The sequence below is a fragment of the Salvelinus fontinalis genome, chromosome 31 (assembly GCF_029448725.1).
Source record: "Salvelinus fontinalis isolate EN_2023a chromosome 31, ASM2944872v1, whole genome shotgun sequence".
Classification (NCBI taxonomy): Eukaryota; Metazoa; Chordata; class Actinopteri; order Salmoniformes; family Salmonidae; genus Salvelinus; species Salvelinus fontinalis.
Window position 1 is genome coordinate 16,099,179 of NC_074695.1, and position 23,230 is coordinate 16,122,408.

Consider the following 23,230-nt stretch of genomic DNA (forward strand, 5'->3'; position numbering starts at 1 on the left):
TAAGAAGCCACTTTGACATTGATGAACAGAGTCACTGATGGGACCGTAACCCAAGCCAAGGCCACCTGGGGGTATAGGAGCATGTCAGATATCTGTCGTGTTGCCTACAGTAGTGTGGCTAATGAACATAGATGACAAGAAAATAATGTACTTTTTACTCACATACATTTTCCCTGACACCCCAAAATACTTGTTACATTTCAAATGCTTAGCAGGACATGAAAATGTTCCAATTCTCACACTTATCAAGAGAACATCCCTGGTCATCCCCTGCCTCTGATCTGGCAGACTCACTAAACACACTTATCAAGAGAACATCCCTGGTCATCCCCTGCCTCTGATCTGGCAGACTCACTAAACACACTTATCAAGAGAACATCCCTGGTCATCCCCTGCCTCTGATCTGGCAGACTCACTAAACACACTTATCAAGAGAACATCCCTGGTCATCCCCTGCCTCTGATCTGGCAGACTCACTAAACACACTTATCAAGAGAACATCCCTGGTCATCCCCTGCCTCTGATCTGGCAGACTCACTAAACACACTTATCAAGAGAACATCCCTGGTCATCCCCTGCCTCTGATCTGGCAGACTCACTAAACACACTTATCAAGAGAACATCCCTGGTCATCCCCTGCCTCTGATCTGGCAGACTCACTAAACACACTTATCAAGAGAACATCCCTGGTCATCCCCTGCCTCTGATCTGGCAGACTCACTAAACACACTTATCAAGAGAACATCCCTGGTCATCCCCTGCCTCTGATCTGGCAGACTCACTAAACACACTTATCAAGAGAACATCCCTGGTCATCCCCTGCCTCTGATCTGGCAGACTCACTAAACACACTTATCAAGAGAACATCCCTGGTCATCCCCTGCCTCTGATCTGGCAGACTCACTAAACACACTTATCAAGAGAACATCCCTGGTCATCCCCTGCCTCTGATCTGGCAGACTCACTAAACACACTTATCAAGAGAACATCCCTGGTCATCCCCTGCCTCTGATCTGGCAGACTCACTAAACACACTTATCAAGAGAACATCCCTGGTCATCCCCTGCCTCTGATCTGGCAGACTCACTAAACACACTTATCAAGAGAACATCCCTGGTCATCCCCTGCCTCTGATCTGGCAGACTCACTAAACACACTTATCAAGAGAACATCCCTGGTCATCCCCTGCCTCTGATCTGGCAGACTCACTAAACACACTTATCAAGAGAACATCCCTGGTCATCCCCTGCCTCTGATCTGGCAGACTCACTAAACACACTTATCAAGAGAACATCCCTGGTCATCCCCTGCCTCTGATCTGGCAGACTCACTAAACACACTTATCAAGAGAACATCCCTGGTCATCCCCTGCCTCTGATCTGGCAGACTCACTAAACACACTTATCAAGAGAACATCCCTGGTCATCCCCTGCCTCTGATCTGGCAGACTCACTAAACACACTTATCAAGAGAACATCCCTGGTCATCCCCTGCCTCTGATCTGGCAGACTCACTAAACACACTTATCAAGAGAACATCCCTGGTCATCCCCTGCCTCTGATCTGGCAGACTCACTAAACACACTTATCAAGAGAACATCCCTGGTCATCCCCTGCCTCTGATCTGGCAGACTCACTAAACACACTTATCAAGAGAACATCCCTGGTCATCCCCTGCCTCTGATCTGGCAGACTCACTAAACACACTTATCAAGAGAACATCCCTGGTCATCCCCTGCCTCTGATCTGGCAGACTCACTAAACACACTTATCAAGAGAACATCCCTGGTCATCCCCTGCCTCTGATCTGGCAGACTCACTAAACACACTTATCAAGAGAACATCCCTGGTCATCCCCTGCCTCTGATCTGGCAGACTCACTAAACACACTTATCAAGAGAACATCCCTGGTCATCCCCTGCCTCTGATCTGGCAGACTCACTAAACACACTTATCAAGAGAACATCCCTGGTCATCCCCTGCCTCTGATCTGGCAGACTCACTAAACACACTTATCAAGAGAACATCCCTGGTCATCCCCTGCCTCTGATCTGGCAGACTCACTAAACACACTTATCAAGAGAACATCCCTGGTCATCCCCTGCCTCTGATCTGGCAGACTCACTAAACACACTTATCAAGAGAACATCCCTGGTCATCCCCTGCCTCTGATCTGGCAGACTCACTAAACACAAATTATTTGTTTGTAAATTATGTCTGAGTATTGGAGTGTGCCCCTGGCTATCCGTAAATTTAAAAAACAAGAAAATCATGCTGTCTGGTTGGCTCAATGTGTAATTTTAAATTATTTATGGCATTTAGCCTACTTTCACTGTTAATACTTAAGTATACTGAACAAAAATATAAATGCAACATGCAACAATTTCAACGATTCTACGAGTTACAGTTCATATAAGGAAATCAGTCCAATTAAATACATAAATTAAGCCCTAATCTATGGATTTCACATGACTGGACATGGGTGCAGCCATGGGTGGGCCTTGGAAGGTATAGGCCCACACACTTGACAGCCAGGCCCACCCATTGGGGAGCCAGGCCCAGCCAATCAGAATTAGTTTTTCCTCACAAAAGGGTTGTATTACAGACAGAAATACTCCTCAGCTGCACCTGTGTCATGATCATGCTGTTCAATCAGCTTCTTGATATGCCACACCTGTCAGGTGGATGGATTATGTTGTCAACAGAGAATGCTCACTAACAGGGATGTAAACAAATTTGTGCACAACATTTGAGAAAAATATGCTTTTTGTGGGTATGGAACATTTTTGGGATCTTTTAATTTCAGATCATGAAACATGGGACCAACACTTCACATGTTACTTTCATATTTTTGTTCAGTGTATATTTAAAACCAAATACTTTCAGACTTTTACTCAAGTAGTATTTTACTGGGTGATTTTTGCTTTTACTTTAGTAATTTTCTATCAACGTATGATTTAGATGCACTATTGTAAAGTGGTTGTTCCACTGGATATCATAAGGTGAATGCACCAATTTGTAAGTCGCTCTGGATAAGAGCGTCTGCTAAATGACTTAAATGTAAATGTAAATGTATCTTTACTTTTACATTTTCTACCACTGTATGAACCTCTGTTTCTGTCTCTGCCTCTCTCTCTCCCGCTCTCTCCCCCTCCCTCCCTCTCTCTCCCCCTCTCTCTCCAGCTAACTCAGTGGTTCGGAGCCGGAGGCCCCAGATGATGAGGCCCTCAGGGACCCACAGCACTTACCACGCCCTCCGGGGCCAGAGCCTGGAGCTGGAGTGCATCGTCCAGGGCCTGTAAGTCTAACTCTCTCTCTGTCTGTGCACAGGCATGGCTAGGTCAATCAAAGCGAGCCTGTTAGATGTTAGATGTTCCTCTTGACCTATCTTGCCTCTTTTTCGCTCCCTCTCCCCCTCTTTCTTCCTCTCTTTCTGTCTTTCCCTTCCTTCCCCCCTCCCTCCCTCCACTCCCCCTCTCCCTCCCTCCACTCCCCCTTTTGGCTCCACCATCCCCCTTCCCTCCTCGCTCTCCCTCCCCCTCCAGCCCTACCCCTACAGTCCAGTGGGTGAGGAAGGACGGTCAGCTGTCCGAGTCCCGTACGTCCAGACATCTGTCTGACCGTCTGCTGCGCATCAGTAACATCTCAGATAGTGACGGGGGAGAGTACCAGTGTTCAGCCAACAACTTACAGGGCAAGGTCACACACACCTACACCGTTAGCGTCGAAGGTAAACAAGACAACACACACACACACTGTTTCCTCTCTCGTTTACCTGCTAAGGTTACTGCTGTGGTTGTGTGTTGATGTGTTTTCCATTATACTCTCATGCGTTACAGTACGTATGATCTTGTTGTGTGTCATACTGTTGTTGTCTATTGATGCTTTTCTATGTGATGTATAACATTGTTGTCTATACTGTCTGTTGTGTTCTATGCTGTCTGTTGTTGTCCATGATTTCTGTTGTTGTCTATGCTGTCTGTTGTTGTCTATGCTGTCTGTTGTTGTCTATGCTGCATGTTGTTGTCCATGATGTCTGTTGTGGTGCATGTTGTCTGTTGTGGTCTATGCTGTCTGTTGTGGTCTATGCTGTCTGTTGTGGTGCATGTTGTCTGTTGTTGTCTATGCTGTCTGTTGTTGTCCATGATGTCTGTTGTTGTCCGTGCTGTCTGTTGGTGTCTATGCTGTCTGTTGTTGTCCATGATGTCTGCTGTGTTCTATGCTGTCTGTTGTGTTCTATGCTGTCTGTTGTGGTCTATGCTGTCTGTTGTGGTCTATGCTGTCTGTTGTGTTCTATGCTGTCTGTTGTTGTCCATGATGTCTGTTGTGTTCTATGCTGTCTGTTGTGTTCTATGCTGTCTGTTGTGTTCTATGCTGTCTGTTGTGGTCTATGCTGTCTGTTGTGGTCTGTGCTGCTTGTTGTTGTCCATGCTGTCTGTTGTTGTCCATGATGTCTGTTGTTGTCTATGCTGTCTGTTGTTGTCTATGCTGTCGGTTGTTGTCCATGATGTCTGTTGTGTTCTATGCTGTCTGTTGTTGTCTATGCTGTCTGTTGTTGTCCATGATGTCTGTTGTGTTCTATGCTGTCTGTTGTTGTCCATGCTGTCTGTTGTTGTCCATGATGTCTGTTGTGTTCTATGCTGTCCGTTGTTGTCTATGCTGTCTGTTGTTGTCTATGCTGTCTGTTGTGTTCTATGCTGTCTGTTGTTGTCTATGCTGTCTGTTGTTGTCCATGATGTCTGTTGTGTTCCATGATGTCTGTTGTTGTCTATGCTGTCTGTTGTTGTCTATGCTGTCTGTTGTGTTCTATGCTGTCTGTTGTGTTCCATGATGTCTGTTGTTGTCCATGATGTCTGTTGTGTTCTATGCTGTCTGTTGTGTTCTATGTTGTCTGTTGTCTATGCTGTCTGTTGTGTTCAATGCTGTCTGTTGTTGTCTATGCTGTCTGTTGTTGTCTATGCTGTCTGTTGTTGTCTATGCTGTCTGTTGTGGTCTATGCTGTCTGTTGTGGTCTATGCTGTCTGTTGTGGTCTATGCTGTCTGTTGTTGTCTATGCTGTCTGTTGTTGTCTATGCTGTCTGTTGTTGTCCATGCTGTCTGTTGTTGTCCGTGCTGTCTGTTGGTGTCTATGCTGTCTGTTGTTGTCCATGACGTCTGCTGTGTTCTATGCTGTCTGTTGTGTTCTATGCTGTCTGTTGTGGTCTATGCTGTCTGTTGTGTTCTATGCTGTCTGTTGTTGTCCATGATGTCTGTTGTGTTCTATGCTGTCTGTTGTGTTCTATGCTGTCTGTTGTTGTCCATGCTGTCTGTTGTTGTCCATGATGTCTGTTGTGTTCTATGCTGTCTGTTGTTGTCTATGCTGTCTGTTGTTGTCTATGCTGTCTGTTGTGTTCTATGCTGTCTGTTGTTGTCTATGCTGTCTGTTGTTGTCTATGCTGTCTGTTGTGTTCTATGCTGTCTGTTGTTGTCCATGATGTCTGTTGTTGTCCATGATGTCTGTTGTGTTCTATGCTGTCTGTTGTTGTCTATGCTGTCTGTTGTGTTCTATGCTGTCTGTTGTTGTCTATGCTGTCTGTTGTTGTCTATGCTGTCTGTTGTTGTCTATGCTGTCTGTTGTTGTCTATGCTGTCTGTTGTTGTCTATGCTGTCTGTTGTTGTCTATGCTGTCTGTTGTCGTCTATGCTGTCTGTTGTTGTCTATGTTGTCTGTTGTTGTCTATGCTGTCTGTTGTTGTCTATGCTGTCTGTTGTTGTCCATGATGTCTGTTGTTGTCCGTGCTGTCTGTTGGTGTCTATGCTGTCTGTTGTTGTCCATGATGTCTGCTGTGTTCTATGCTGTCTGTTGTGGTCTATGCTGTCTGTTGTTGTCCATGATGTCTGTTGTGTTCTATGCTGTCTGTTGTTGTCTATGCTGTCTGTTATGTTCTATGCTGTCTGTTGTTGTCCATGATGTCTGTTGTTGTCCATGATGTCTGTTGTGTTCCATGATGTCTGTTGTCGTCTATGCTGTCTGTTGTTGTCTATGCTGTCTGTTGTTGTCCATGATGTCTGTTGTGTTCTATGCTGTCTGTTGTTGTCTATGCTGTCTGTTGTTGTCTATGCTGTCTGTTATGTTCTATGCTGTCTGTTGTTGTCCATGATGTCTGTTGTTGTCCATGATGTCTGTTGTGTTCCATGATGTCTGTTGTCGTCTATGCTGTCTGTTGTTGTCTATGCTGTCTGTTGTTGTCTATGCTGTCTGTTGTTGTCTATGCTGTTTGTTGTTGTCCATGATGTCTGTTGTTGTCCGTGCTGTCTGTTGGTGTCGATGCTGTCTGTTGTTGTCCATGATGTCTGCTGTGTTCTATGCTGTCTGTTGTGTTCTATGCTGTCTGTTGTGGTCTATGCTGTCTGTTGTGTTCTATGCTGTCTGTTGTTGTCCATGCTGTCGGTTGTTGTCCATGATGTCTGTTGTGTTCTATGCTGTCTGTTGTTGTCCATGCTGTCTGTTGTTGTCCATGATGTCTGTTGTGTTCTATGCTGTCTGTTGTTGTCTATGCTGTCTGTTGTTGTCTATGCTGTCTGTTATGTTCTATGCTGTCTGTTGTTGTCCATGATGTCTGTTGTTGTCCATGATGTCTGTTGTGTTCCATGATGTCTGTTGTTGTCTATGCTGTCTGTTGTTGTCTATGCTGTCTGTTGTGTTCTATGCTGTCTGTTGTTGTCCATGATGTCTGTTGTTGTCCATGATGTCTGTTGTGTTCTATGCTGTCTGTTGTGTTCAATGCTGTCTGTTGTTGTCTATGCTGTCTGTTGTTGTCCATGATGTCTGTTGTTGTCTATGCTGTCTGTTGTTGTCTATGCTGTCTGTCGTGGTCTATGCTGTCTGTCGTGGTCTATGCTGTCTGTTGTTGTCTATGCTGTCTGTCGTTGTCTATGCTGTCTGTCGTCGTCTATGCTGTCTGTTGTCGTCTATGCTCTCTGTTGTTGTCTATGCTGTCTGTTGTTGTCTATGCTGTCTGTTGTCGTCTATGCTGTCTGTTGTCGTCTATGCTGTCTGTTGTCGTCTATGCTGTCTGTTGTCGTCTGTGCTGTCTGTTGTTGTCTATGCTGTCTGTTGTTGTCTATGCTGTCTGTTGTTGTCTATGCTGTCTGTTGTCGTCTATGCTGTCTAACTAATTGCCTATTGATGGTTTGTGTCGTGTATCATAACGTTGTGTATCATAATGTTGTGTATAATGCTGTGCCGTTTGTTGCGCAGCGGCTCCGTACTGGACCAAGGAGCCAGTAAGCCAGCTCTATGCCCCAGGAGAGACGGTGAGACTGGACTGTCAGGCTGATGGCATCCCGTCTCCTGCTGTCGCCTGGAGCATCAATGGAAAACCCATCACAGGTGTGGAATAACGCACGTTACTCTTACACATACAGTTGACCTTTGCATTAACAAGGTTTAAGAGCAAACTCAGCATATTACACCTGCTACTGATGTGCATAGGACAAATTAAAATATTTTTGTCTTTCGGCTATTATCAACTCTAAAAATGTAACTTCAAATGTCATTTTCTTCTCATGAATATGCCAGTCAGTATTGTGCTTTGGTAGGATGCTGTGATGACTTGCTGTAATGTGTGTGTGTTTCTCCCCAGACATAGACTCAACCCCCAGGCGTACTGTGAGAGATGAAACTCTGATTCTGAGAGATGTGGTCTTCACTGATACAGCAGTCTACCAGTGTCAGGCCCACAACAAACATGGAACCATCCTAGTCAATACCTACATCTTCGTCATCGGTGAGGGGGAGCTGTGTGTATGTGTGTTGTGTGTATGTGTTAACAACAAATATGTCACATTGATAAACCTAAACCTTGTATCCTGTTCCAGAACTGCCTCCTCAGATCCTGAATGACGACAGACAGAAGTACAACTTCACAGAGGGACAGAAGGCTGTACTGCAGTGTCAGACCTTCGGCTCTCCCAGACCTAAAGTAACATGGTAAGACACACACCTGTATGAGTATATATTGTGTTATATTCTATTCTATTCTAAGAAACTAGCTTGTTTAATTAGATTCAGATAGTCTTCCATTAAGGAAGGAGTGTGTCTCCATTGACAACCAGTCAGACAAAATCCTGCCTTTAGGCTGCTTAATGAGGGTCTGGGTTTCCCACCCTCTCTGGCTGTGTTTTCTGTGTAATCAGTGTATCTCTGTATTTCCTATCCAGGGAGAGGACTGGCAGCGCTTCTCTACTGGCTGAGCCCAGGGTTAACCTGCTGACCAATGGAAACCTCCAGATCACCAACGTCTCCCACGGCGATGAGGGCCTGTACACCTGCTCCGTTAGCAACACCAACCTGTCAATCAACGCTGACCTGGATGTGCTGAGTGAGTAGGCCATGAACCACCCCCCCCCCCCCCCACACACACACCTCAAACCCTGCCTGCACCCGTCTCTGTAACCCTCCCCTCCTTCTCTCTCTCCCCATCTCTCTCCCGCTCTCTCTCCTCATATCTCTCTCTCTCAGACAGGACAGTGATCCTGTCTCCTCCTGGGTCTCTGCGTGTTCAGCCTGGTAAGACGGCCATCTTTACCTGCCTGGCACAGGTGGACCCCAAACTGACCCCTCCACACATTCAGTGGAAGAGGAGCGGACAGAAACTCTTTCAGTCATACGCCGAGGACAAGTAAGGACATATTTACTTTATGTCTGTGTCCGTGAAGGCTGTTTGTGTGTAATGAGGATGACGATGATCTCAATCACGATCATGACCAAGAATACATTATTTCCAGGTACACATTTGAGGGCCCAGACCTTATTGTGGCCAATGTGCAGACAGAAGACGAGGGTGTTTACACCTGTGAGGTCATCACCAACCTGGACAGGGTTGAGGCCAGCGGGTCCATCATTGTAGTCGGTATGGAAATATATATTGTATTATTTTTAATTGTATTCCATTCTCTTCTATTCTATGAAGAAGACGTTTTTTAAATATTTTTTTTAATTGAACCTTTCTATAACTAGGCAAGTCAGTTAAGAACAAATTCTTATTTACAATGTCGGCCTACCAGGGAACAGTGGGTAAACTGCCTTGTTCAGGGGCAGAACGACAGATTTATACCTTGTCAGCTCGGGGATTTGATCCAGCAACATTTATGGTAACTGGCCCAACGCTCTAACCACTAGGCTACCTGCCCCATTTCATATCAAATCAAATTTTATTTGTCACATACACATGGTTAGCAGATGTTAATGCGAGCGTAGCGAAATGCTTGTGCTTCTAGTTCCGACAATGCAGTAATAACCAACAAGTAATCTAACCTAACAATTCCACAACTACTACCTTATACACGCAAGTGTAAAGGGATAAGAATATGTACATAAAGATATATGAATGAGTGATGGTACAGAACGGCATAGGCAAGATGCAGTAGATGGTATAGAGTACAGTCTATACATATGAGATGAGTAATGTAGGGTATGTAAACATAAAGTGGCATAGTTTAAAGTGGCTAGTGATACATGTATTACATAAAGATGGCAAGATGCAGTAGATGATATAGAGTACAGTATATACATATACATATGAGATGAGTAATGTAGGGTATGTAAACATTATATTAAGTGGCATTGTTTAAAGTGGCTAGTGATACATTTTTACATAATTTCCATCAATTCCCATTATTAAAGTGGCTGGAGTTGAGTCAGTATGTTGGCAGCGGCCACTAAATGTTAGTGGTGGCTGTTTAACAGTCTGATGGCCTTGAGATAGAAGCTGTTTTTCAGTCTCTCGGTCCCTGCTTTGATGCACCTGTACTGACCTCGCCTTCTGGATGATAGCGGGGTGAACAGGCAGTGGCTTGGGTGGTTGTTGTCCTTGATGATCTTTATGGCCTTCCTGTGACATCGGGTGGTGTAGGTGTCATGGAGGGCAGGTAGTTTGCCCCCGGTGATGCGCTGTGCAGACCTCATTACCCTCTGGAGAGCACATATTTCAACATATGTGGTATAATGCTGCTTCTGTACCGTACTAGTATGCAGTGATGCATGCATGACTATTTTAATTTCTCTTAATTCAACATTTTATTCGTGTCTATTTTAACTAAACATTTTGTGTTTTATCTCTCTCACCTTTGATTATTTGTATTTGTTAAGCACCTTGAAATGCATTTGTTGTAAGAAATGTACTATATAAATAAAGTTTGATTTTATTTGATTGAGGCTGTGCTGTTAATAAATGTCCCACTATAGTAGGTATGGAAACATTCAGTCCCACCTGAATGTCAACAACATATGCAACAGTATGCCTTGTGGTTTTGTGTTGTGTTGTATCGTGCAGTAATACGTTAATGCCGTGTTGTATTATGCAGTAATACGGAAATGCTGTGTTGTGGTGTTTTATGCAGTAATACGTTAATGCCGTGTTTTATGCAGTAATACGTTGATGCCGTGGTGTTTTATGCAGTAATACGTTAATGCCGTGTTGTGTTATGCGGTAATATGTTAATGCCGTGTTGTGTTATGCGGTAATATGTTAATGTCGTGGTGTTTTATGCAGTAATACGTTAATGCCGTGTTGTGTTATGCGGTAATATGTTAATGCCGTGTTGTGTTATGCGGTAATATGTTAATGACGTGGTGTTTTATGCGGTAATACGTTAATGCAGTGTTGTTTTATGCAGTAATACGTTAATGCCGTGGTGTTTTATGCAGTAATACGTTAATGCCGTGCTGTGTTATGCGGTAATATGTTAATGCCGTGGTGTTTTATGCGGTAATACGTTAATGCAGTGTTGTTTTATGCAGTAATACGTTAATGCCGTGTTGTTTTATGCAGTAATACGTTAATGCCGTGTTGTTTTATGCGGTAATATGTTAATGCTGTGTTGTTTTATGCAGTAATACGTTAATGCCGTGTTGTTTTATGCGGTAATACGTTAATGCCGTGTTGTATTATGCAGTAATACGTTAATGCCGTGTTGTTTTATGCGGTAATACGTTAATGTCGTGTTGTTTTATGCAGTAATACGTTAATGCTGTGTTGTTTTATGCAGTAATACGTTAATGCTGTGTTGTTTTATGCAGTAATACGTTAATGCCGTGTTGTATTATGCAGTAATACGTAAATGCCGTGTCGTATTATGTAGTAATACGTTAATGTTGTGTTAGTACCGTGTTGTATTATGCAGTAATACGTTAATGTCGTGTACAGTGTAGTGTACTCTACAGCAGTGGGGTTGGCAGGGGGAACTCAGTCCGGCGTTAAACTTACTCCTGAAAGTTGTAATAGTAGAAAGCACAAGGTGCAATTTCGAAATTGGGTAGTGCATCATCAGTTTCTCTTGTCATTTTAGTTCATGCATACCTTCATACTGAAATTATTGCCCCCCCCTAATGCAAGTACCAATCTACACTACTTGACCAAAAGTATGTGGACACCTGGTCGTTGAACAGCTCATTCAAAAATCATGGGCATTAATACGGAAATTGGAATTGGTCCCCCCTTTGCTGCTATAACAGCCTCCACTCTTTCGGGAAGGCTTTCCACTAGATGTTGGAACATTGCTGTGGGGACTTGCTTCAATTCAGCCACAAGAGCATTAGTGAGGTCGGGCGCTGATGTTGGGCGATTAGGCATGGCTCGCAGTGGGCGTTCCAATTCATCCCAAAGGTGTTCGATGGGGTTGAGGTCAGGGCCCTGTGCAGGCCAGTCAAGTTCTTCCACGCTGATCTCAACAAACTATTTCTGTATGGACTTCGCTTTGTGCACGGGTCATTGTCATGCTGAAACAGGAAAGGGCCTTCCCCAAACTGTTGCCACAACGTTAAGATTACCCTTCACTGGAACTAAGGGGCCTAGCCTGAACCATGAAAAACAGCCCCAGATCATTATTCCTCCTCCACAAAACTTTACTATGCATCAGCCATACCCAGTTTAGTCCGTTGGACTGCCAGAGAACGCGTTTCCACTGCTCCAAAGTTCAATGGCGGCGAGCTTTACACCACTTCAGCTGACGCTTGCGCATGGTGATCTTAGGCTTGTGTGCGGCTGCTCGGCCATGGAAACCCATTTCAGGTAGCTCCTGACAAACAGTTATTGTGCTGGCGTTGCTTCAAGAGGCCGTTTGGAACTCAGTAGTGGGTGTTGCAAACAAGGACAGACAATTTTGACGCGTTTCGCTCTTTAGCACAGATTCGTCTAGAATGTCATTGTATGCTGTAGCATTAAGATTTCCCTGCTTCCATTCAGCCACAATAGCATTAGTGATGTTGGGCAATTAGGCCTGGCTCGCAGTCGGCGTTCCAATTCATCCCAAAGGTGTTCGATGGGGTTAAGGTTCTTGAGGTTCTTCCACACTGATCTCGACAAACCATTTCTGTATGGACCTCGCTTTGTTCACGGGGGCATTGTCATGCTGAAACAGGAAAGGGCTTTCCCCAAACTGTTCCCACAAAATTGGAAGCACAAAATTGTCTAGAATGTCATTGTATGCTGAAGCGTTAAGATTTCCCTTCACTGGAACTAAGGGGCCTTGCCTTCATCCTCCCCCGAACTTTACAGTTGGTACTATGCATTAGGGCAGGTAGCATTCTCCGCCAATCCCAGATTCGTCCATCGGACTGCCAGATGGTGAATCATGATTTCATCACTCCAATAGTGGCGAGCTTCCACACCACTCCAATGGCGGCGAGCTTCCACACCACTCCAATGGCGGCGAGCTTCCACACCACTCCAATGGCGGCGAGCTTCCACACCACTCCAATGGCGGCGAGCTTCCACACCACTCCAATGGCGGCGAGCTTCCACACCACTCCAATGGCGGCGAGCTTCCACACCACTCCAATGGCGGCGAGCTTCCACACCACTCCAATGGTGGCGAGCTTCCACACCACTCCAATGGCGGCGAGCTTTACACCACTCCAGCTGACGCTTGGCACAGCACATGGTGATCTTAGGCTTATGTGCGGCTGCTCGGCCATGGAAATCCATTTCATGAAGCTCCCGTTGCTTCGAGAGGCAGTTGCAACAGAGGATAGATGATTTTTACGTGCTACGCACTTCAGCACTCGCCTGTCCCGTTCTGTGAGATTGTGTGGCCTAACACTTCGCGGCTGAGCCGTTGTTGAACCTAGACGTTTCCACTTTACAATAACAGCACTTACAGTTGACCGGGGCAGATCTGGCAGGGCAGACATTTTACGAGCTTGTTGAAAAGGTGGCATCCTATGATGGTATCACATCTCTTCAGTAAGGCCTTTCTACTGCCAATGTAGGGTTCATCCGAGCGTTCTGACCTCACAATGGCAGTCAAGCATCCAAGCTATCTAAAGTTAGTTAGCTGGCTTGTTAGCTACTTCGAGATACAAATGAGAGAACACCTCACTCTGACCGTTTTACTCGCCCTAGTAGTGCTGGTTAGGCTGTGCAAGGCAAAAACCAGAACGTGCACCAAGTGGGAGCCCCAGGACTGACTTTGGGAAACCCTGATTTATGCAGTGTATTTGAATATGAAGTGTTCTGTTAACGATGTCTTTAATATACCTCTCTGTGTTTCTCCCTCTTCCTTCCAGACCGTCCGGACCCCCCCACCCAGCTCCAGGTCTCTGACCATAAGGACCGCAATGTCACCCTGAGTTGGACCGCAGGAGATAACCACAACAGCCCTGTCATAGGTAGGCTAACAACCAAAACACTGACACTAGAATGACCACAACATGACCACAACCACCCTGCAGTATGGTCACAACCAACACACTGACACTAGAATGACCACAACATAACCACAACCACCCTGCAGTAGGCTAACAAACAACACACTGACACTAGAATGACCACAACCACCCTGCAGTAGACTCACAACCAACACACTGACACTAGAATGACCACAACCGCCCTGCAGTAGGCTCACAACCAACACACTGACACTAGAATGACCACAACCACCCTGCAGTAGGCTCACAACCAACACACTGACACTAGAATGACCACAACATGACCACAACCACCCTGCAGTAGGCTCACAACCAACACACTGACACTAGAATGACCACAACCACCCTGCAGTATGGTCACAACCAACACACTGACACTAGAATGACCACAACATAACCACAACCACCCTGCAGTAGGCTAACAACCAACACACTGACACTAGAATGACCACAACATGACCACAACCGCCCTGCAGTAGGCTCACAACTAACACACTGACACTAGAATGACCACAACCGCCCTGCAGTAGGCTCACAACCAACACACTGACACTAGAATGACCACAACATGACCACAACCACCCTGCAGTATGCTAACAACCAACACACTGACACTAGAATGACCACAACATGACCACAACCGCCCTGCAGTATGCTAACAACCAACACACTGACACTAGAATGACCACAACATGACCACAACCGCCCTGCAGTAGGCTCACAACCAACACACTGACACTAGAATGACCACAACATGACCACAACCGCCCTGCAGTATGCTAACAACCAACACACTGACACTAGAATGACCACAACATGACCACAACCGCCCTGCAGTAGGCTCACAACCAACACACTGACACTAGAATGACCACAACATGACCACAACCGCCCTGCAGTAGGCTCACAACCAACTCATGGAGACATGCCATGCACAGTTTGAGCTACTCCAGGAAGTGACGTTGCAGGCTAGCTCAATGCTGCACTCTCTTGTTGAGTAATTCAAGTTGAAGGCCGACCGGGGTACCGCAGGCTTTCATTAGAAACACAATTCTCCTTATAACTTCTTCTCTGTGCGATTTTCAAATAATTGGTTCAAGGACATACAGTACATCTGGTGTATTGAAAACAATTATTGGTACCATGATTGTAATTGATTTTATATTCATTTACACAAAGATTGACCATGAAGTGTGCCATTTTTCAATTCACTATAATGTGCTGCTAACAATGCCTGCGGTACTGCAGTCAGCCTTGAACCTCCGTGGCTTCAATGAGATGGGGCAGTCATTCTCCCCTGCTCTCAACAGACCCCTGACCTCATTTCAAATGGTTTTTGTTTCGTTTTAAATACTCTACTTGCTTTTGATTGAGCCTAGCTGGCCCAGTGGAACCAATCAAACAGCCCCAACAGTGCTAACTGCAAACCCTGCCTATCTGTCAACCAGGCAAGCTCAATCAAATGCTCAGAATTATTAGAACCCAAAGAACCCAGGTCTGATTGATACTACATCACTGTGATGCTTTAAACTACAAACCCATAGCTGTCCTATCCTGTATCTCCCCATGGGAGAGTGAGTATTAGTTTCAGTGGAGATGACCACAGCTGTCCAGGCCTGAGACAGAATAGACACTGCTGCCTGACTTTGATAACCACATCACTTTGAGGCTTTGCACTTTGAATTACCAACCCCATACCATACAATCATTATATCATCATATCTCTCCTGAGAGCACGGAAGTCTGTTTTATCTCATTACATGGACTGAGTGATTTCTGCATTGTCATATATTACTTTCTCTCTTCTGCTTAGTGGTTCAATGGTTGGTCCAAGTCATTGGACCATTGGACCCCTGCATTGTCACTGATTCTCTCACTCTCTTTTCTCTTTCTCTCTTTTCTCTCTCTCTTTTCTCTCTCTCTCTCCAGAGTTTGTGGTGGAGTTTAAAGATGGTGACTCTAAGGAGCGGGGTTGGGAGGAGCTGAAGAGAGTCAGTGGAACTAATGAGAGCGTGACCATTTCTCTGCAACCATACGAGTCCTACCGCTTCCGAGTCATCTCCATCAACAACATTGGGAAGAGTGACCCCAGCATGCCCTCTGACCTTCACAGCACCCCACCTCAAGGTTAGATATTATAATATATCAAAGGTAAATGTCAAGTAGAGATGTACCAGTCTAAATGTTCTAAACGATCCAATACATGGAACACAGGGAATGTCTGGTCACTGTTCTGCTGCTCCCAATCGTGATCGTTTAATAAAGCTTTAATCGTTTAATAAAGCTTCCAAGCTTTAATCATTGAAAAAAGCTTTAATCGTTTAATAAAGCTTCCAAGCTTTAATCGTTTAATCAAGCTTTAATTATTTCAACCCCTCCACAGCTCCAGACAATAACCCAGAGAATGTGAGGAGTGAGTCTACAGACCCAGACACCCTGGTCATCACATGGGAGGTGAGGCTTGTTAAATGTATCAATGAAAGATATGTGACCCATTATTATTATTATTATTATTATTACTATTATCATTATTATCATTAATATTATTACTATCATTACTATTATTATTACTATTATTACTAGTATCATTACTATTATTATTAATACTATCATTATTATTATTATTATTATTATCATCTTTACCATTATTATCATTATCATTATTATCATTACTATCATTACGTAGGCCTAGGCCGTCATTGTTAACTGACTTGCCTAGTTAAATAAAGGTAAAATAAAAATATCCTTATTATTATTATTACTATCATTATTATTATCATTATTCTTATTAACAGTATTATTAATATAATTTTTATAATTATCATTACTATTATTATCATTATTACTTTGATCATTATTATTGGTATTATCATTATTTTAACTATTGTTATTATCATTATAGTATTATTATTATTATTACTAGTGTTATCATTATTATTACTATTATTAATATCAATATTATTATTATTATTACTGTTAATACTATTATTATTATTACTATTATTGTTAATACTATTATTATTATTACTGTTATTGTTAATACTATTATTATTATTACTATTATTGTTAATACTATTATTGTTAATACTATTATTATTATTACTATTATTGTTAATACTATTATTATTATTACTATTATTGTTAATACTATTATTATTATTACTATTATTGTTAATACTATTATTATTATTACTATTATTGTTAATACTATTATTATTATTACTATTATTGTTATCATTACTATTGTTATCATTATTATTGTCATCATTATATTATCCGTATTATGATTTATTATTATTATTCCTATTATTATCATGTATTACTATTATTGTTATCTTTATTATTATTCCTATTATTATTATTATTATTATTATATTATTATTATTACCCTTACTATTATTGTCCCCTACCACCACACACTAGAACATTTTCTAAATGTTTTTGTTATTATTGTAGGAAGGGCTGATTGGTCTGATTGGCTCATATCCCTGTATGTCACTGTCACAGGAGATGGACAGGCGTGTGTTTAACGGCCCAGAGTTCCACTACAAGGTGTTCTGGAAAAGGGTGGTTGGTGACACAACCTGGCACTCTAATGTCTCCACTGAGCCACCGTTCATCGTCACTGAAGTGGGCAACTTCTCCGCCTTTCAAATCAAAGTTCAGGCTGTCAATCAGAAAGGAGAGGGACCTGAGCTAGACCCTGTGACTGGTTACTCTGGAGAGGACAGTAAGATGTTGTTTTAGAATTCCCTCTTTCTGTAATGATCTCTCTCGCTACTGCGTTCTCTCCTCTCATTCTGTAATGATCTCTCTCTCGCTACTGCGTTCTCTCCTCTCATTCTGTAATGATCTCTCTCTCTCTCGCTACTGCGTTCTCTCCTCTCATTCTGTAATGATCTCTCTCGCGCTACTGCGTTCTCTCCTCTCATTCTGTAATGATCTCTCTCTCTCGCTACTGCGTTCTCTCCTCTCTTCTGTAATGATCTCTCTCGCTACTGCGTTCTCTCCTCTCTTCTGTAATGATCTCTCTCTCTCGCTACTGCGTTCTCTCCTCTCTTCTGTAATGATCTCTCTCGCTACTGCGTTCTCTCCTCTCTTCTGTAATGATCTCTCTCGCTACTGCGTTCTCTCCTCTCATTCTGTAATGATCTCTCTCTCTCGCTACTGCGTTCTCTCCTCTCTTCTGTAATGATCTCTCTCTCGCGCTACTGCGTTCTCTCCACTCATCTGTAATGATCTCTCTCTCTCGCTACTGCGTTCTCTCCTCTCATTCTGTAATGATCTCTCTCTCTCGCTACTGCGTTCTCTCCTCTCTTCTGTAATGATCTCTCTCTCTCGCTACTGCGTTCTCTCCTCTCTTCTGTAATGATCTCTCTCGCGCTACTGCGTTCTCCCCTCTCTTCTGTAATGATCTCTCTCTCTCGCTACTGCGTTCTCTCCTCTCGTTCTGTAATGATCTCTCTCTCTCTCGCTACTGCGTTCTCTCCTCTCATTCTGTAATGATCTCTCTCTCTCGCTACTGCGTTCTCTCCTCTCTTCTGTAATGATCTCTCTCTCTCGCTACTGCGTTCTCTCCTCTCTTCTGTAATGATCTCTCTCTCTCGCTACTGCGTTCTCCCCTATCTTCTGTAATGATCTCTCTCGCTACTGCATTCTCTCCTCTCTTCTGTAATGATCTCTCTCTCGCTACTGCGTTCTCCCCTATCTTCTGTAATGATCTCTCTCGCTACTGCATTCTCTCCTCTCTTCTGTAATGATCTCTCTCTCGCTACTGCGTTCTCTCCTCTCTTCTGTAATGATCTCTCTCTCGCTACTGCGTTCTCTCCTCTCTTTCTGTAATGATCTCTCTCTCGCTACTGCGTTCTCTCCTCTCATTCTGTAATGATCTCTCTCTCGCTACTGCGTTCTCTCCTCTCTTTCTGTAATGATCTCTCTCTCTCGCTACTGCGTTCTCTCCTCTCATTCTGTAATGATCTCTCTCTCTCTCGCTACTGCGTTCTCTCCTCTCTTCTGTAATGATCTCTCTCTCGCTACTGCGTTCTCTCCTCTCATTCTGTAATGATCTCTCTCTCTCTCGCTACTGCGTTCTCTCCTCTCTTTCTGTAATGATCTCTCTCTCTCGCTACTGCGTTCTCTCCTCTCTTCTGTAATGATCTCTCTCTCTTGCTACTGCGTTCTCTCCTCTCTTCTGTAATGATCTCTCTCTCGCTACTGCGTTCTCTCCTCTCTTCTGTAATGATCTCTCTCTCTTGCTACTGCGTTCTCTCCTCTCTTCTGTAATGATCTCTCTCTCGCTACTGCGTTCTCTCCTCTCTTCTGTAATGATCTCTCTCTCGCTACTGCGTTCTCTCCTCTCTTCTGTAATGATCTCTCTCTCGCTACTGCATTCTCTCCTCTCTTCTGTAATGATCTCTCTCTCGCTACTGCGTTCTCTCCTCTCTTTCTGTAATGATCTCTCTCTCGCTACTGCGTTCTCTCCTCTCTTCTGTAATGATCTCTCTCTCGCTACTGCGTTCTCTCCTCTCTTCTGTAATGATCTCTCTCTCTTGCTACTGCGTTCTCTCCTCTCTTTCTGTAATGATCTCTCTCTCTCGCTACTGCGCTCTCTCCTCTCTTCTGTAATGATCTCTCTCTCGCTACTGCGTTCTCTCCTCTCTTTCTGTAATGATCTCTCTCTCTCGCTACTGCGCTCTCTCCTCTTTTTCTGTAATTTTAATGTAATTTTATTTCACCTTTATTTAACCAGGTAGGCTAGTTAAGAACATGTTCTCATTTACAACTGCGACCTGGCCAAGATAAAGCAAAGCAGTGCGACACAAACAACAACACAGAGTTATACATGGAATAACAAACATACAGTCAATAATACAATAGAAAAAGTCTATATACAGTGTGTGCAAATGAGGTAAGATAAGGGAGGTAAGGCAATGAATAGGCCATAGTAGCTAAATAATTACAATATAGCAATTAAACACGGGAGTGGTAATTGTGCAGAAGATGAGTGTGCAAGTAGAGATACTGGGATGCAAAGGAGCAAAATAAATAACAGTATGGGGATGAAGTAGTTGGATGGGCTATTTACAGATGGGCTATGTACAGGTGCAGTGATCTGTGAGCTGCTCTGACAGCTGGTGCTTAAAGCTACTGAGGGTGCTGCTATGAGTCTCCAGCTTCAGTGATTTTTGCAGTTCGTTCCAATCATTGGCAGCAGAGAACTGGAAGGAAAGGCGGCCGAAAGAGGAATTGGCTTTGGGGCTGACCAGTGAAATATACCTGCTGGAGCGCGTGCTACGGGTGGGTGCTGCTATGGTGACCAATGAGCTGAGATAAGGCGGGGCTTTACCTAGCAAAGACTTATAGATGAACCTGGAGCCAGTGGGTTTGGCTACCTGTAATGATCTCTCTCTCGCTACTGCGTTCTCTCCTCTCTTCTGTAATGATCTCTCTCGCTACTGCATTCTCTCCTCTCTTCTGTAATGATCTCTCTCTCGCTACTGCGTTCTCCCCTATCTTCTGTAATGATCTCTCTCGCTACTGCGTTCTCTCCTCTCTTCTGTAATGATCTCTCTCGCTACTGCATTCTCTCCTCTCTTCTGTAATGATCTCTCTCTCGCTACTGCGTTCTCCCCTATCTTCTGTAATGATCTCTCTCGCTACTGCATTCTCTCCTCTCTTCTGTAATGATCTCTCTCTCGCTACTGCGTTCTCTCCTCTCTTCTGTAATGATCTCTCTCTCGCTACTGCGTTCTCTCCTCTCGTTCTGTAATGATCTCTCTCTCTCTCGCTACTGCGTTCTCTCCTCTCATTCTGTAATGATCTCTCTCTCTCGCTACTGCGTTCTCTCCTCTCTTCTGTAATGATCTCTCTCTCTCGCTACTGCGTTCTCTCCTCTCTTCTGTAATGATCTCTCTCTCTCGCTACTGCGTTCTCCCCTATCTTCTGTAATGATCTCTCTCGCTACTGCATTCTCTCCTCTCTTCTGTAATGATCTCTCTCTCGCTACTGCGTTCTCCCCTATCTTCTGTAATGATCTCTCTCGCTACTGCATTCTCTCCTCTCTTCTGTAATGATCTCTCTCTCGCTACTGCGTTCTCTCCTCTCTTCTGTAATGATCTCTCTCTCGCTACTGCGTTCTCTCCTCTCTTTCTGTAATGATCTCTCTCTCTCTCTACTGCGTTCTCCCCTCTCTTCTGTAATGATCTCTCTCTCTCGCTACTGCATTCTCTCCTCTCTTCTGTAATGATCTCTCTCTCTCTCTCTCGCTACTGCATTCTCTCCTCTCTTCTGTAATGATCTCTCTCTCGCTACTGCGTTCTCTCCTCTCTTCTGTAATGATCTCTCTCTCGCTACTGCGTTCTCTCCTCTCATTCTGTAATGATCTCTCTCTCGCTACTGCGTTCTCTCCTCTCTTTCTGTAATGATCTCTCTCTCTCGCTACTGCGTTCTCTCCTCTCATTCTGTAATGATCTCTCTCTCTCTCGCTACTGCGTTCTCTCCTCTCTTCTGTAATGATCTCTCTCTCGCTACTGCGTTCTCTCCTCTCATTCTGTAATGATCTCTCTCTCTCTCGCTACTGCGTTCTCTCCTCTCTTTCTGTAATGATCTCTCTCTCTCGCTACTGCGTTCTCTCCTCTCTTCTGTAATGATCTCTCTCTCTTGCTACTGCGTTCTCTCCTCTCTTCTGTAATGATCTCTCTCTCGCTACTGCGTTCTCTCCTCTCTTCTGTAATGATCTCTCTCTCTTGCTACTGCGTTCTCTCCTCTCTTCTGTAATGATCTCTCTCTCGCTACTGCGTTCTCTCCTCTCTTCTGTAATGATCTCTCTCTCGCTACTGCGTTCTCTCCTCTCTTCTGTAATGATCTCTCTCTCGCTACTGCATTCTCTCCTCTCTTCTGTAATGATCTCTCTCTCTCTACTGCGTTCTCTCCTCTCTTTCTGTAATGATCTCTCTCTCGCTACTGCGTTCTCTCCTCTCTTCTGTAATGATCTCTCTCTCGCTACTGCGTTCTCTCCTCTCTTCTGTAATGATCTCTCTCTCTTGCTACTGCGTTCTCTCCTCTCTTTCTGTAATGATCTCTCTCTCTCGCTACTGCGCTCTCTCCTCTCTTCTGTAATGATCTCTCTCTCGCTACTGCGTTCTCTCCTCTCTTTCTGTAATGATCTCTCTCTCTCGCTACTGCGCTCTCTCCTCTTTTTCTGTAATTTTAATGTAATTTTATTTCACCTTTATTTAACCAGGTAGGCTAGTTAAGAACATGTTCTCATTTACAACTGCGACCTGGCCAAGATAAAGCAAAGCAGTGCGACACAAACAACAACACAGAGTTATACATGGAATAACAAACATACAGTCAATAATACAATAGAAAAAGTCTATATACAGTGTGTGCAAATGAGGTAAGATAAGGGAGGTAAGGCAATGAATAGGCCATAGTAGCTAAATAATTACAATATAGCAATTAAACACGGGAGTGGTAATTGTGCAGAAGATGAGTGTGCAAGTAGAGATACTGGGATGCAAAGGAGCAAAATAAATAACAGTATGGGGATGAAGTAGTTGGATGGGCTATTTACAGATGGGCTATGTACAGGTGCAGTGATCTGTGAGCTGCTCTGACAGCTGGTGCTTAAAGCTACTGAGGGTGCTGCTATGAGTCTCCAGCTTCAGTGATTTTTGCAGTTCGTTCCAATCATTGGCAGCAGAGAACTGGAAGGAAAGGCGGCCGAAAGAGGAATTGGCTTTGGGGCTGACCAGTGAAATATACCTGCTGGAGCGCGTGCTACGGGTGGGTGCTGCTATGGTGACCAATGAGCTGAGATAAGGCGGGGCTTTACCTAGCAAAGACTTATAGATGAACCTGGAGCCAGTGGGTTTGGCTACCTGTAATGATCTCTCTCTCGCTACTGCGTTCTCTCCTCTCTTCTGTAATGATCTCTCTCGCTACTGCATTCTCTCCTCTCTTCTGTAATGATCTCTCTCTCGCTACTGCGTTCTCCCCTATCTTCTGTAATGATCTCTCTCGCTACTGCATTCTCTCCTCTCTTCTGTAATGATCTCTCTCTCGCTACTGCGTTCTCTCCTCTCTTCTGTAATGATCTCTCTCTCGCTACTGCGTTCTCTCCTCTCTTTCTGTAATGATCTCTCTCTCTCTCTACTGCGTTCTCCCCTCTCTTCTGTAATGATCTCTCTCTCTCGCTACTGCATTCTCTCCTCTCTTCTGTAATGATCTCTCTCTCTCTCTCTCTCGCTACTGCATTCTCTCCTCTCTTCTGTAATGATCTCTCTCTCGCTACTGCGTTCTCCCCTATCTTCTGTAATGATCTCTCTCGCTACTGCGTTCTCTCCTCTCTTTCTGTAATGATCTCTCTCTCTCGCTACTGCGCTCTCTCCTCTTTTTCTGTAATTTTAATGTAATTTTATTTCACCTTTATTTAACCAGGTAGGCTAGTTAAGAACATGTTCTCATTTACAACTGCGACCTGGCCAAGATAAAGCAAAGCAGTGCGACACAAACAACAACACAGAGTTATACATGGA

At 44.1% G+C, this 23,230-nt stretch overlaps 1 protein-coding gene across 3 annotated transcripts in view; it reads left to right on the top strand.

Annotated features, from left to right (window-relative positions):
• LOC129829651 (neural cell adhesion molecule L1-like) overlaps positions 1 to 23,230 on the top strand; it is a 146,645-nt gene that overhangs the window by 96,517 nt on the left and 26,898 nt on the right. For all 3 annotated transcript variants that reach the window (XM_055891486.1, XM_055891488.1, XM_055891489.1), the window contains 12 exons: positions 3,183 to 3,297; positions 3,545 to 3,729; positions 7,239 to 7,370; positions 7,624 to 7,767; positions 7,859 to 7,970; positions 8,201 to 8,361; positions 8,502 to 8,661; positions 8,768 to 8,892; positions 13,548 to 13,649; positions 15,618 to 15,815; positions 16,072 to 16,142; positions 17,196 to 17,418. In XM_055891486.1, the coding sequence (XP_055747461.1) occupies positions 3,183 to 3,297; positions 3,545 to 3,729; positions 7,239 to 7,370; positions 7,624 to 7,767; positions 7,859 to 7,970; positions 8,201 to 8,361; positions 8,502 to 8,661; positions 8,768 to 8,892; positions 13,548 to 13,649; positions 15,618 to 15,815; positions 16,072 to 16,142; positions 17,196 to 17,418 (1,728 nt within the window). The remainder of the gene's footprint in view (positions 1 to 3,182; positions 3,298 to 3,544; positions 3,730 to 7,238; positions 7,371 to 7,623; positions 7,768 to 7,858; positions 7,971 to 8,200; positions 8,362 to 8,501; positions 8,662 to 8,767; positions 8,893 to 13,547; positions 13,650 to 15,617; positions 15,816 to 16,071; positions 16,143 to 17,195; positions 17,419 to 23,230) is intronic.